The sequence below is a fragment of the Manis pentadactyla genome, chromosome 1 (assembly GCF_030020395.1).
Source record: "Manis pentadactyla isolate mManPen7 chromosome 1, mManPen7.hap1, whole genome shotgun sequence".
Taxonomy (NCBI): domain Eukaryota; kingdom Metazoa; phylum Chordata; class Mammalia; order Pholidota; family Manidae; genus Manis; species Manis pentadactyla.
In genome coordinates, this window is record NC_080019.1 from 12,443,781 (window position 1) to 12,457,923 (window position 14,143).

The 14,143-nt window shown below is 41.0% G+C and overlaps 1 protein-coding gene across 6 annotated transcripts in view; it reads right to left on the reverse strand.

The window, feature by feature from the left end:
- The window catches only part of PPP3CC (protein phosphatase 3 catalytic subunit gamma), a 77,919-nt gene extending 72,094 nt beyond the window's left edge, over nucleotides 1-5,825 (reverse strand). For 5 of the 6 annotated variants that reach the window (XM_036888852.2, XM_036888850.2, XM_036888857.2 and 2 more), the window contains exon 1: nucleotides 5,650-5,825. In XM_036888852.2, the coding sequence (XP_036744747.1) occupies nucleotides 5,650-5,698 (49 nt within the window). In that variant the 5' untranslated portion in view covers nucleotides 5,699-5,825. The remainder of the gene's footprint in view (nucleotides 1-5,649) is intronic. The other variant, XM_057488192.1, reaches the window with a different exon arrangement.
- Between the last annotated feature and the right edge of the window lie 8,318 nt (nucleotides 5,826-14,143).

Below are 14,143 nucleotides of genomic sequence, written 5' to 3' on the forward strand. Positions count from 1 at the left end.
TGGCTAGGCACTGCACAAAAACATCATGAATTGTTGGCATTCAGTACATCTCATAATGATCATCAAAGATACATTATTACTGTGGCCAGCTTATACGGCATACCTTTCTGTCACCCAGTCTAGAGATCCTAGTTACCAAGTTACATGGTCTTCTAATAATAAAGACTAAAGAAACTAAAAGATTTCATGATAAAAATCTAGTGTGCCAACAAAATGAAATCAAATATAAAGAATTAAAAGTTCTTTCTGCAAGCATGTGAATAACTAGGTAGATATTAAAGATAGCTAAGATATCACTTAGGATGGGTTGAAATTTTTAGTTTTTCAATTTAAAATGCAGCTCAATTTAACATGAGAACTTTAAAATGGAGTGTTATATTCTATTAATGATTGCATAGAAGGATGATAATGATTACAAGATACCCCTTAATTTCCATTAGTCCTTTAGCAATTAAGTAGTAGTAAAACCCCAAAAAGACCACAAATACCAGAATTAGGCGAACAATTTTGTCTCTCATAGATACTTCTAAAAAGTAGCTTTTTCCCCAAAATGCTGCTTCAATGGAAACATATTCTACTTCTATTATCAAATACTACTCAGGAAAAGGGTTTTAATTAATTCTTTGATTTACTTTAAGTAATGAGTTCTTAGCCATTCTTTTTTTTTTTTTTTGGTATCATTAATCTACAATTACATGAGGAACATTATATTTACTAGACTTCCCCCATCACCAAGTCTCCCCCACATGCCCCATTACAGTCACTGTCCATCAGCGTAGTAAGATGCTGTAGAATCACTACCTGTCTTCTCTGTGTTGCACAGCCCTCCCCGTGCTCCCAATCTTAGGCATTCTTTTGAGATCATTTTTCTCTCAAATGATTCAAAAGCTTTTTTTTTTACTTTATAGTTAAATGTGGTATTATGTTATTTTATGGAAGACGGCTTTATTACCAAATGTCTAATATAAATAAAGCTTCAATTACAATCATTAACATTTTAGGTTAAAAAGAACACTTAATCCTGGCTCAAAAAAGAACTAAGTGTTTAAATTAAGATGTCCCTTCCAAGGTTTGAGATTTCCACTCAAGAGACATGAATCTCAAATAACACTGATCTCTCAATATTTAAATAGTTTGGCAGCTTATTCATTTTTACATTGGTTTATTTCACAATTATTTTACTAATGGTAAACTAAGCATAACTTAAACAAATACCGTTGGCAAATTCAACAGATATGCACTTGTCCACACTGAATATTTATACTTGAAAATGTTTCTTCTGAGTTGGCATTGTATTAGATGATTGAAAGTATAAAAGACCAAACTATGAATATAACCACTTTCAAACCATTTCCATGCTGACTGAAACCACCATAAAAATATTTAGGTGAAATTACAATAGTTATGTTAATATAAACCAAAAAGCACAAAACATTTGAATAATGAAAGGTTTAATATATGTGATTCATTTTGCTTTGAACTCACAATATACTAGCAGATGGAAATACACAAGAAGTATTAAGAGCAGTTATCTCTGCAGGGAAGGAATATGAAACCTTTGTTTTCTTCCCTTGCTGCCTTTCAAATTTCATAATTAGCAGGGTTAAGCTTACATTTAAAAGAAATGAAAAAAGCCCTTGGTAAATCTATTTTCATAATACAAAAAAGAGGGGGGGACAAGAGCTGTGGAAATAAATGAGGTATAAGTCCCAGAGATGGGTTCATGATAAACTTGTGGGAATAGCAATTTTTGTCCATACTACTCTTAAAATCTTTTAAGAAAGCCATAGCCATATGGAAGCAACCAAAGTGTTTATCGGTAGATGCGTGGATAAAGATGTGTTACGTATATATCGTGGAATATTATTCAGCCATAAAAAAGAAAAAATCCTGCCATTTGCAACAACACAGATGGACGTACAGTGTATTATGCTCAGTGAAATAAGCCAGGCAGAGAATGACAAATCCCACATGATTTCACTTACATGTGAAATCTAAAAACAAAATGAACAAAACAGCAATAAACTCACAGACACTGAGAAATGACTGGCAGCTACAATAGGGGAGGGGCAGGGTTGGTGGGTAAAATAGATAAAGGGGATAAAGAAAAAAAAACCTTGAAGTTGCATACATTAAATATGTATAGCTTTTCATATATCAACCATACATGAACAAAGTGGTTTTCAAAAAAAAAAAAAAAAAAGAAAAGAAAGCCATAGCCACTGTATTCCCAGTGGCAGGACATTAACCAAACTGTGGTCTCCAATATGTGCTACAAATAACACAATACAGTCTGTGTATATACACAAAACATTTGAATTTCAAGAGAAATGGGAGAAATACATCAGCATCTTACTGAAAAGTCTGACTTTTCAGTTAAACCCCATTCGGCCACCAACAGTAGATTCTCCATATCTGTCATGTACTTCCTAGTGAAATTTCCTTGTTGCTTCTGAAAAGATTCGGCCAAGAAGAATAAACTATTTTTATAAAAATCATTGTCAAAGGAAAAAAATTCTCTCAAACAGGATTTATTTGGAAACCAGAAAAAATAAATCAAGCTGAATGATTTTTACAATTCAATCACTTGAGTGGCTCATTTTTCTGCTGCAAATACCAGTAGTGATTCCCCAGTGTATATGGATTGTTCTAGAGGCTCACAGATGGTACTTTTAAAACAAAGAAGAAACAAATGAACACATATTGGTATACATTGCAAATAGCTCTCCATAAACATTTAATGAATGAGTGAAATCATGAGAATTTTTTATACTTTTAAACATAAAAGAAAACACCTCCAACTGTTAGAGAAGAAAGCTGCCAGGGAAGTACTAGACAGTATAAGTCTTATCACGTTGTAACCTATAGGATTCCATCCAAACATCCTTTATATTGCAAAAGAGGTATTTTCCTGGTCGGGGGCAGTTTCCTGACTTATGTTATAATTTCACATACTTCCTAATACTGATATTTTTTAAATGGTAATGACTTCTCTACTAACCTCGTACGTAGTAACTGATCTATTATCAAACTACTATCAAGTTTCGTAATGCTACCTTGTGTTAAGCTTTTCACATCCCATTATATCATTTACATGGCTCAGGTGCTTGACAAGGTATTATCAACCCTATTTTGCAGATGAGGTTATTGTAGAAAAAAATAATAAAGAACTTAAGAAAAAAGACAAAGTTAAAAAAAGAAGGCAAGATCACAGGTAAGCTCCAGAAGCAGGAGTAAAACATAGATAGGTTTTGTGACCACCAGTTTCCTCCTTTGTTTCCTCCTTCATTTAGGAAAGTTGCTATCTTGAGGACACTTAAAATACAAATCACTGCCGCCACCCACTCTTCTCCAAGATTTGCTCAAATAAAACAATTAAGTAGACTTTAAAGTTAACAGGAAATGACAGAACCAAAAATAACTGGGGTGTGGTCTCACCTCTGAAGATTTCCAGCTGTGAATAAACGCAGACAACTAAGGCCAGACAAGATAACATCAAATCAGGATTTAGTACCCAAAACAGTGGACCTCAGCTATATACAGTGGCACCTTACTTTCTTAGAATAAACTTCAACTATTTCACATTCTGGAAAACCCAGAAAAAAATGCAACATAAGTCACCAAGAAGACAAAACTGCTGTGGTCAAGTTCTTGTGGCTACAGTTTTTATATACAAAATAAACCACAACATCCTAAGAGCTTGAAATGTTATGTTTCATTTACTTAAGAGTAATCTTATAAACACACAGTATGCAGTAATTTGTAATTTCATTGAAAAACAAGCTTTAATGATACAGGTTATAAAATATTCACTTAACTGTGAGCATGCCTAGCAATAAGCCAGCAGCTGCATTTTAACCACATTTTAGTTTACTTCTACATTTTAGGGTCTAAAAGGGTCATTTTAAAAATTCCTTTCTATTTTTTGGAATGCTATGGTGGAAATTACATGCTACAATGGCGATCAGAATTTGAGATTTGTGATGGTCTGGGCATTACCACTAAGCTTCACTCAGATCCTATTTATTCTGATTTGACATACAATTCTGGTTTATCTGGTTTCCCTGCCTACTTCAGTTCAGAAGTGGCAGATTAGAAAGACATATTTTGACAGATAGAGAACAGTACTGAAGGAGATAAACTAAAAACAGCCAAAGCACTAAACTGGTATAGCTGTGAGGAGTCATTTTAGCATAGGAGGAAACTGCCAACACCCATATACAGCAGAATGCACCGGCCATATTAACAGCACAGGACAGAAATTAATGTACATAATAATGACCTTGACTTATCAAAAAAGGTTGTTTAGCATATGCTGAATCTTAAAACAGGATGGGAGGGTACATATATTCTTTATGAGTTATATGCTATAAATACTGACATTAAAATGATCAAAAATAATTTATCAGCTAAAGGACTAGGTGTTAGTTACATGAACAATTCACATAAATCCCTAATGATACCAAACAAATGCTGGGTAGATAAATCTCAAAATTCCCATTATATTTACTAAATACTACATACTGTGGATAAACAACATTTATGAGCAACACTTACTATGCTGACTTTTTTTAGGGTAAAAATTAAGTTACACACTAGAATTACGTAGTGTAGATCAACATTTTTGATGCTTAATGTTTTCAGGAGAAAAAGCCTCTTAAAACCCTGAAATTCACTCCCTTCATTGAATATTCAATAGGTTTTCCACTTGAAAAAAAAATTATTTTTGCTAATCTTGATTTCCTTTCTCCTTCTAATTACCAAAACGACAAAATTAAAGTAATAGTTTCCCCCACTTAGAGCTAACGTCTTTATCCTGAGGCCACTAACACAGCTGGGTCGAGGCATATTCCCTTTTTATAAATTGAGTGCTTTCAAGCACTCAAGAGAGAGGAGTTGTACTTAAGTCTTATCGCTAAACAAAAGGAGCACATAAATTAGTGGTTATGTTTAAATGGGTATTCTTAGTTTAAGGGCAGAAACAGTTACAACGTACAATCCTACAAGTATTAGTAAGTAACACTTTAGTTTATGTTGGACATCTGAATCAGAGAACATCATTCTCCAAGTCCCTATGGCTAAAAGGAAAATAAAACACCAACATCACTGAGATCTGTAAACCCCTTTCAAACATCATATTTAATTGTATTTGGTTCCCCATATTGTTTAATAACAGCAGTGACTTGTGACAACCTGGAGAAAGTGGACCGAAAGGTACAAACAAGGTGTATGTCCTAAAAACGGGGGGAGGCGGAGGGGCGAGACGATCGGAACCTTTTAAAGAAGGGGAGCGGCCGAAACCTCCGCCTTCGAAGAATCTACTCAACTCCCTGCCCACATCACCCTCTATGGCTTCGCCAGAAAAGAGGAATCGTTTCTTTTTAAAAAGATGGGAATCGGGCCCTTTCGGGTGGTGGTGCGCGAAGCACTCCCCACCCGACCTGAGGTCCGACACTACGGAAAACAATCAGCCACCTCCAGCTGGCTGCGGACCCGGCTGTGCCCGGGGCCCGCGAGCGGACACCCCCTCCCGCACCCCGCAGGTCTCCTCCGCGAAGGCCCCCGCCGCCGCTCCAAGGCCCCCTCCCTCTGCCTCCCGGCCGGGGCCGCTTCCCGCGGGGGCCCGAGCACGGCCCGCCCGCCCGGCACCTTTGACGACGCGCTCGGTGGTGGAGAGGTGGACGTCCCTCCCGGACATGGTCCCCTCGGCCTCCTCCTGGCGCCAGGACACCGCCGGACGTGCGCCTCCGCCTTCGTCTCCAGCGGCCTCCGCTCCCCGGTCCAGTCGGCCCACCGCGCCCGGCCGCGGCTGCTCAGGGCCGCCCAGGCAGCGGAGGGAGGCGGCCGCGGCGGCCCGGCCTCACACCCCACTGACAGGATGGGGCCCGCCCGCCGCTCCTCCAGAGGCGCCGAGTCGGGAGCGCCCGCGACCCCGGCGGAGGGACGTAACTCGGGAGGCCGCGGCGGCTCGGGACCGGGCTCACGTGCGCGCGCGCGCGCCCCCGCACGCCGCTCTCCCGACTTCCCGGCGGCGCGCGCGGCCCCGCGGCAGGTCCTGCGCGGTCCCCTGACCCCTCGCCCCCGGGCAGCCGGCAGCGCGGCTTAGCCCTTCCTGCGGAAGCCTCGGCGCGCGCGGCCGCTCCCTGCGCACGCGCGCTTCCTGCCGCCCCTCCCGCCGCAGACAGCCCTCTTGGCCTCTCAGCCCGCCTGCCCGCGGCCGGCTCCTCGGCTGCCCGCCGCCGCCCGGGCCTGAAACACCTAACACGAGCGCCGAGGGCCCGCACGGACAGTCCGGGCGAGGCAGCGGCCATCTTGTGACCCGGCCGGGGCGACCAGCAGCCGCTCCGTGGAGCGTGGCCAGTCCCCACGGGGTCACCTTGCCGCGAGCCCCGGAGCTGCCGGACCGTCCCCACGGGAGGCTCCCTTCCCTTTCCTAGTCGTCCACCCGCCCTGTCTCGGCGAGTCGGTACCCATTAGACCACGGTCCTTCCCACTGTTTACCCTCCCCGACTTACCAACACATTTAAACCCCTAATTTAGGTTTTCACTTTTGTTGAGTGCAGCTGGTACAGTAAGGACATTCGTGTCCATCCTAGTTCCAGTTCAGTAGTTGGAGGGGGGGGGGGACTCAGTTTCCGGGCGGGATAAGACCCCAGGCCAGGCCCAAGGCCTCCCCATTTCTTTCTATGTCCAAGAGAAAGGGGAGGGCAGCCGCTCTAGGGATCGATCTCGGCCAGACCTCCTCTGTGCAAGGAACTGACCTACGCCTTGCCTGTCACCTTCTCAGCTGGAAGCAACCCCGTCCCTCTGACGCAGTGACACACTGACTCCCTGCTCAGGCTTAGTGTAGAACACCATGGGCAATCTATAGTCTTAACAAGCTGGCTCAGCAACCTTTTCTTTTCTCAAATTGTAAGCCTGGAATAGAAACCATCTTACCCTGACTGTCTTCCCCCACCGAGTCTAGTGCCTGGCAAAATCAAAACGATTTTGATAACTAGCTATGAAACTAAGATCCAAGGAAGTATATGCAAATCAGAGGAACATCAGTCTTAACAGTTACTGTGGTGGCCAATAAGAGATCATACGTGGCTGTGTACATTTAAATAAAATTAAATATTCTGTTCCTCAAGTACACTAGCCACATTTCAAATGCTCAGTAACTATATGTGGCCAGTAGCTACTTTATTGGATGTGGTAGAACAGAACATTCCATTAAAGCAGTAAATTCTTTTGGACAGCTCCTAGCTAAAAGATTATAGGGGTTAGGCCTAAATCTCTATTGATACAGATTTATGTACTGGGGACACACTGGAGTCAGGCTCTGAAATATGCTTTGGAGTTTTGATTTAAGGCCACCCACAGCAACCCCAGCAAGGCAGGAGCACTTTAGGAGCTGAATAGAATTTGGTTCAGACTTCCACCCAAAAGAATTGTTCAGATATCCTGAGGAAGTTCTTCTTTTAGAAGTAACTGGAGCTCCACACCTCTATCAAACAGAGCAAATATCTAAAGGCCAAAAATGAATTGGTCCCTGCAGCATAGTAGATGCTATAATTCATCTGGAAGAATGTAAACAGGAGCTAAAAACAAAAAGTTTAAGAAAACATTGCAAACCAATGTAAAGAGATAAATTATTCAATAATAGTGGTGGGGAAAAAAACCAACTATTTGGATCTCAAGTTGGAGCCACTCCATAACATCAAGTAAAGAGAGCCTAGTTTATAGAGTTATATATGAAAAATAAAATTTTAAACAAATCTAGAAGAAAATGAAGACATTATCCTGCTTGGATAATTGTGGTAATTCTGGAGCTAATAGATGCCGACTCCCCACCCCAACATAAATATGCATTTATCAGATCAAAACCAACTTAGTAAATTCAGATAAGGACTAAGCTCAAAAGCAATGAATCACAAAAGAATGCTGTGTTTAACTACTTGAAGAAAGTAAACAATTAAAAGTCATAAAACCTGGAAATTTGCATCTCAGATCAGGGTAAAGAACTTTTAACTATTCAATAAAAGAGCTATACAAGTATGGGCAAAGATCATGAACAAATAATTCATAAAAGAACAAAATATAAGGCACCAAACATTTAAAAGTGTTCAATTTCACAAGTAATAAAAACACAAATGAAAACAAGATGCTATTTTTCACATAGCAAATTTGAAAACCTTTTTAAAAGGTGACACGGTAATAACTTCTCCGGAAAGGGATTCAGCAGATCAATCAAAGAAATCTTTGGCCAAGGGAAATATTCTCAACATAATTAGTCATCAGAAATGCAAAATAAACCATATTGAGATACCACTTCACTAGCCCAGCAGAATAGCTAAAATTAAAAACTCTCAGTACCAAGTGTTGACAAGGTGGGAACAACTGGAACTCTCCTACATTGCTGGTGGGAGAGTAAAATGCTACAACTAGTTTGGAAAACAGTTGGAAGTTTCTTATGAAGTTAAATATATACCTACTCTATGACCTAGTAATTCTACTCCTAGGTATTTTACCCAACAGCAATTATTATACAAATAACAGAATATTACTCAGCCAATAAGAAAAATCATCGCTTATACAATATGCATGAATCTTAAAATCACTGTGGTGAGCGAAAGAAGACACAAAGTAGTACATGCTATATGATTTCATTGCACAGGAAAATGGTTAAATGACAAAATCAGATGAAATATTATGCATTATGAAAAAATCATCCTATTTTAGATTAGAAAGATATTTGGTGTGAGAGAAGCCTCAGGAGCTAAGGAAAAGTGAAAAAGCTAGAATATAATCACGTACAGTATGGACCCCATTTGTTAACAAACAAGCAAATGCATGCAAAAAGTCTAGAAGGAAATATTAATACATTGATTCAATAGGAATTAGGTGCTGACTGTACAAAGCACCCAACACTGCTTGCTGGGTGGTAGGAATAAGGTGATGAGCTAAAGTCAACACAGTTCACACCCTCACAGAGCACCAGTTGATGAGGAAAAAGTGCTAACAGTAGCTACCTCTTGGTGGTATGATTGAGTGACTTACAAAAAACAACAATAATTCTCTGTATTTTACAAATGTTCTAAGGTGAGAAAGTATTGCCTTATAACTAGGGGACAGTAAAGGGAAGGGCTCTTGCCTTCCAAAGACCTGTTGTCTGGGCCTACTTCCAGTAGCTTTAAATATTCATTTGCAGGACATTCTGACTTCTCTGATGAAAGTAAAACATCTAGAACCACTCAATGAACATATACAAAGAGGAAAACTCTAATTAAGCTCCCTTCCCAAATAATTTTTTTAATGAGTAAGACACCGTAATTGGTGGTGGTGATGCTTCTAACCATCGCCTTCGCTGTTTGTTCCCGGCTGCACTTGGAGAGCTGCGTTTCATTCAGCTTATAAACTTACCCACCTGGTCAGGGTCCACTGTGTTGTTTACTAACAGGCGAATCTGATTCACTTCCCTTTTACTTTCTGCATTATCCAAATAGACTATTTGAACATACCAAGATTCATGTTTAACTGGCATTTCTAATTTCTTCAAAACTAAATTCCCATCTTACAGGGCCTATGAGACTTGGTATATTTTCTTATGAAACTCCCTAGGCACTTCATAAACCCTAATTAAGGACCAGCTTTTCTGAGAAATAATTATGCTTTTAATTTAACAAAAGCACAGGGAATCTTAGTTTCCCTTGTTGTGTAAGTAATCCTGGCTTCAGTTTCTATTTGTATGAAGCCATTAAATATTCGACTTAAGTGTTAAATGCAGACAAGAGAATGGTAGAATATTTTTAAAACTAGAGTAAAATGAGCATTTTAAATATAGCTACACAGGAAAGGTATTTTATAGTGTATAATCTCCAATTTTCTATGAAAAGCATATCATAAATGATTTTATTAATACATACTGTATGGACATCATACATATTATATTTTATTCATATCTTCCTATAAGTGCATTTAGGTTTGATTAAATTACCTTGTCATGGACACTCCCCAGTCTTGAGGTCTAAAAAATCAGTGGATTCAGATATACATTTGGAAAATATACATTTTTTTTGTAGTTGGAAAAACATGGCCCAAAATAATATCCTACCAATAATAGCCTGATATTGAATTAATAATCTTTTTAGACTTGTAAGTAAAAAATGCTAATGGAAGTTCTGCTGACTGGTAAATATATATTTATAGGTTGATATTCGGGCCAATTTTTGGGCAGTGTGAAAATCTCCCAATAGTGTTTTACCCCTTGGTCTTCCTGGGAAAACCCAATACTTTGAGGACAGGGACTGGGGAGCCCCAAAGCCTGCCACACTCCCTATTACTTTTGTTTGCATCTTTACAGAGCAGGAGAAAATGGCTGCAATCATTACTGGTTACACAATATAGCATAGTGTAAGAAAATAGAATTTAATACCTCTTTCACACCTGGGCTCCAGCATTCCACACAGTAAGATGCCATGGGTACGTGATACTGGCACTTATCAAATTGCTTAGGTCAAAAATTTAGAGTGGAGGGCCAGGCAGAGGGAGAGGCTCTTTGCCTCACACACCAAATTCTGTCAACTCACTCCCCCTACAGTCCATGTTTCCACACCACAGATCTTTCTAAACAAAAGATACATCTGACATGGCATTGGTCCGTTCAAAACCCGCAAATGGCCCCTTTTCTCCTGAAAGTGGTCAGACTTCCCTAGGTTTTTGAACACAGCTCAAACCTCTTCTGCTACAGTTCAGACACAGTGACCTTGTTTATACAAATGCCTCCAAAAGGCCAATCTCCTTTCTGTCCCAGAGCTCTTGCATTTGCAGCCCCTTTTGCTAGGAACGTCCTCCTAGATCTTCACAAAGCTGCCTCATTATTTCAGCTCAGCTCAGTTGCTGTCTCCTGAGACAGGGTGCTCCTGATCAAGGTAGCTCCTGACCATACCAGCGCCGCTCTCTCCATCAGCACTCTACGTTCACTCGTGTGTGGCCCTCGTTTGGGTCTACCCTCACTCCCTAAGGGGATGTACCTTTGTCTTGTTCACCGCCACTGTCATGCTAGTCCCAGCGCCGAGTTAGAGTTCGGTAATTTGTTGATAAATGACTATCTTACTCTTCTCTGGGGAAGTTCTCAACTGTCACGTGTGAGGATTTCAAATCAGTCCCTCCCCATCCAGTTGGCAACTGTAAACGAAATGAAGGTGTTGAGTATACTTTTAAGTGCTTTGAGGTATGTGTGAGAAATGTGTGGGAAAGCATATATTATTCAGATTCTCAAAGGAATCCAAACAACAAAATGTCAATTACCACTGGACTAGAGTTATATATAATGCACTTTCTCATACATTCAATTGTTATTACATTTATGGGTAGTAGAGAAGTCATAACTCCTACCTCATGGATAAAGACATTGAGGAGGTGCAGAGAGGTTAAACATATTATCAGAGTTCACAAAGCCAGTCAAATCCATTGAAACAGACCCATTCTTTTGGATTCAAGATCCTGTGCTCTTTAGGCTGAAGACAGACAGAATCCAGAATCCTGGGCTAGTAGGTTTGAATTCATTCTTGCTTAAATTTGTTTACTTCAAAAAGCACCAATATTGACACTTTTCTAAGGACTTTCTTTTTTAAACTAGCTTTTAAGTCTGCATTAAAATTATCAATGAAAAAATACTACCATCAGCCAGATCAAGTCAGTTTTCAAGTAAAATTTCAAGGTATGAACCAAAAAATGCAAAATAGTTTCCTATTAGGCTAAATAGAACGTGATTTGGAAAACAGATCTGCAGGAATAAATATCACACACCTTAAAACCAAATGAAAGCGACGTTGAGATCCACCCTTTTAGTTAGGATACAAAATTGAACATCTATATTGGAAGATCAACTTAATCTAATTTTTTAAAAATCGTTTTTTCCAGAAAAAAATATAAATCTAATCTCTCTCTCTCCTAATAGTTTTTCAGAGAAGGGAAAAACTACATTATTTGGAGAATTACTACAAAATGTTTAAAATGTATGAATTTGGCAGCACAACTCTTCTCAAGGGCTCGTTATATAGGATACAACCAGACGCTGGCTTCCAAAGAGCTTGTTTTATTAACCTCAGGAAATTATAGGGAACATGCCACATGAATCTCTTCTGGGAAGATACAGTAGATCAAAGAGAACTTTTTGCTCCTTACTAGCACCTATAATTAAAAGCCTAATCCTTTAAGAAAAAAAAAGCCACAGGTCTTCTTTATTGAATTATTTGTTTTCTTTCTTCTTAAAACCCACAAGATTAACATCATGTTTTGGAAGGAATTTGCTTTTAACTGGCCTGAGTGTCATTCTTAGATTTTGATGCATTTAAAAGCGTTAGCCAAGCAGCACGCATACCCCAAGTCCTGGGACCAGCCACCTTCTGCATCCACCCTGCTGTCGAGGCAGCCACCTGCACTGGAAGGTGGTATGTCAGTCAGCCCAGCTCCTTACAGCTGTCCAGCTTGAGCAGCAAACCCTATTGAAGACAGGCACGTCTTCCATGTTGACAGTCATGGAAAGAAGGCTGATACACTAGTTCGCAGGGCATATTCACAGCTAGCAGCGGCCGCATAGTGGTAGCAGAGAGCAATAACCAATGTATCCAGGTGTTCTACAATGACGGCCAGTTCAAGTTCTGCTTTGGGGTCCAAGGGTGCTCACCTGGGCAGCTGCAGCCCCCACAGGTGTGGCAGTGGACACCAATGGAGGCGTTATCTTGGCAGATTATGACGTTGGTTGGGTCAGCATTTTTTCCCTTGTAAGTAAATCCAAAAGGTGAGCTGGCCACCTCATGGGCCTCAAAGGAGTGATCACAGACCTGAATGGACATGTAGTTGTGGTTGACAATTTGCTACATCTTCACTTTCCAGCCCAATAGCAAGCTGGTGGTCTGGAGGTCTGTGGGACAACTGACTGTCACTTTGCAGGGGGCCCTTTGTGGCTGTGAACAGGTTGTAGTGATGAACTTCCTTAACCGTTCAGCAAAGGTGTAGCCAACTCAAGTTTGTTCCCCATGGGGAGGGCAAAGGGCAGTTCAATGCCCCCCACCTGGGCAGCTGTGGACACCAGTGGGAATATCACTAGGGCTGACTGGGGCAACAGCTACATCCAGCTGCTCAACAGCTTGGGCTCCTTCCTGTCCTACCGACATGTCTGCAGAGCCCTCGGAGGGCTGGCCTTGGAGGGCCATGCAGTAGTGGCTGATGCAGGTAACCACTGTTTTAGTAACTGTGCAACCTCCAGTAGCTGCACGAGGGTCCTGCCTAACTTATAGGACAGACATGGGGGTGGCTGGACAAGGACTGGCCTGGAGGTGGGCCACACCTACAGCACTGAATGGGCTGTGGGCCTAATGCCCTCATTCTCCTCTCCCAGTGGAATAAAAGAATTGCACTTTATTCAATTCTTGCTTTGCTCACCAAGGTGAGCCTGGACTATGGTCCCAAGGACATGCAGAGTTTCACCCAACCTTCCACGTCCTGTCCCCTCAGTCTGCTCCCCACTCCCCCACCTGGGGCCAGAACAGCCTCTTACTCCAGGGTGGCAAGTCCCTCTGGTTGTCACCCTACACACTGACAGAGACAGCAGCCCCCACCTCCCACATTAAAATGGGTTCATCTAAAAAATGAAAGCCAAATGCAGGATGATGATACCCACTTTAAGAGAGCATGTCACACTCAATTACTTCATGATTGGTCAGGGGCCTCCACTAGGAATTTCCTGATGGCTTTCTATTACATGTGTGTATTTGAAAAAACCTATGCGGACTCTTGCATAAGTTTATGCAACCTCAATGTTCTAAAGATCTACAAACAAAATCAGAGAACAAAATCCAGAGCCTAACGGAAGAAAGAACTACGACTGCCAGAGACAGAACACTCACTTTATTCCCTCACTGTGATTGATGCCACCATCTCAGAATCCCGCCCACTGGCAGGGTCAAACATTGCTATTATACAGGAAGGATAGTCTCTAAGTCCTTCATTTAAAATAAACCCTGACTAGACCTCTGGCAAGTAAGGGTTGTGATGTTAGGAAGAAAAATTATTTTTTGTCTGGCAGCTCTAAACATACTTAGCTGAAGGCTGTTAAGAACCTATGGATCTTTTCCAACCATTAGTTTTTTCTACT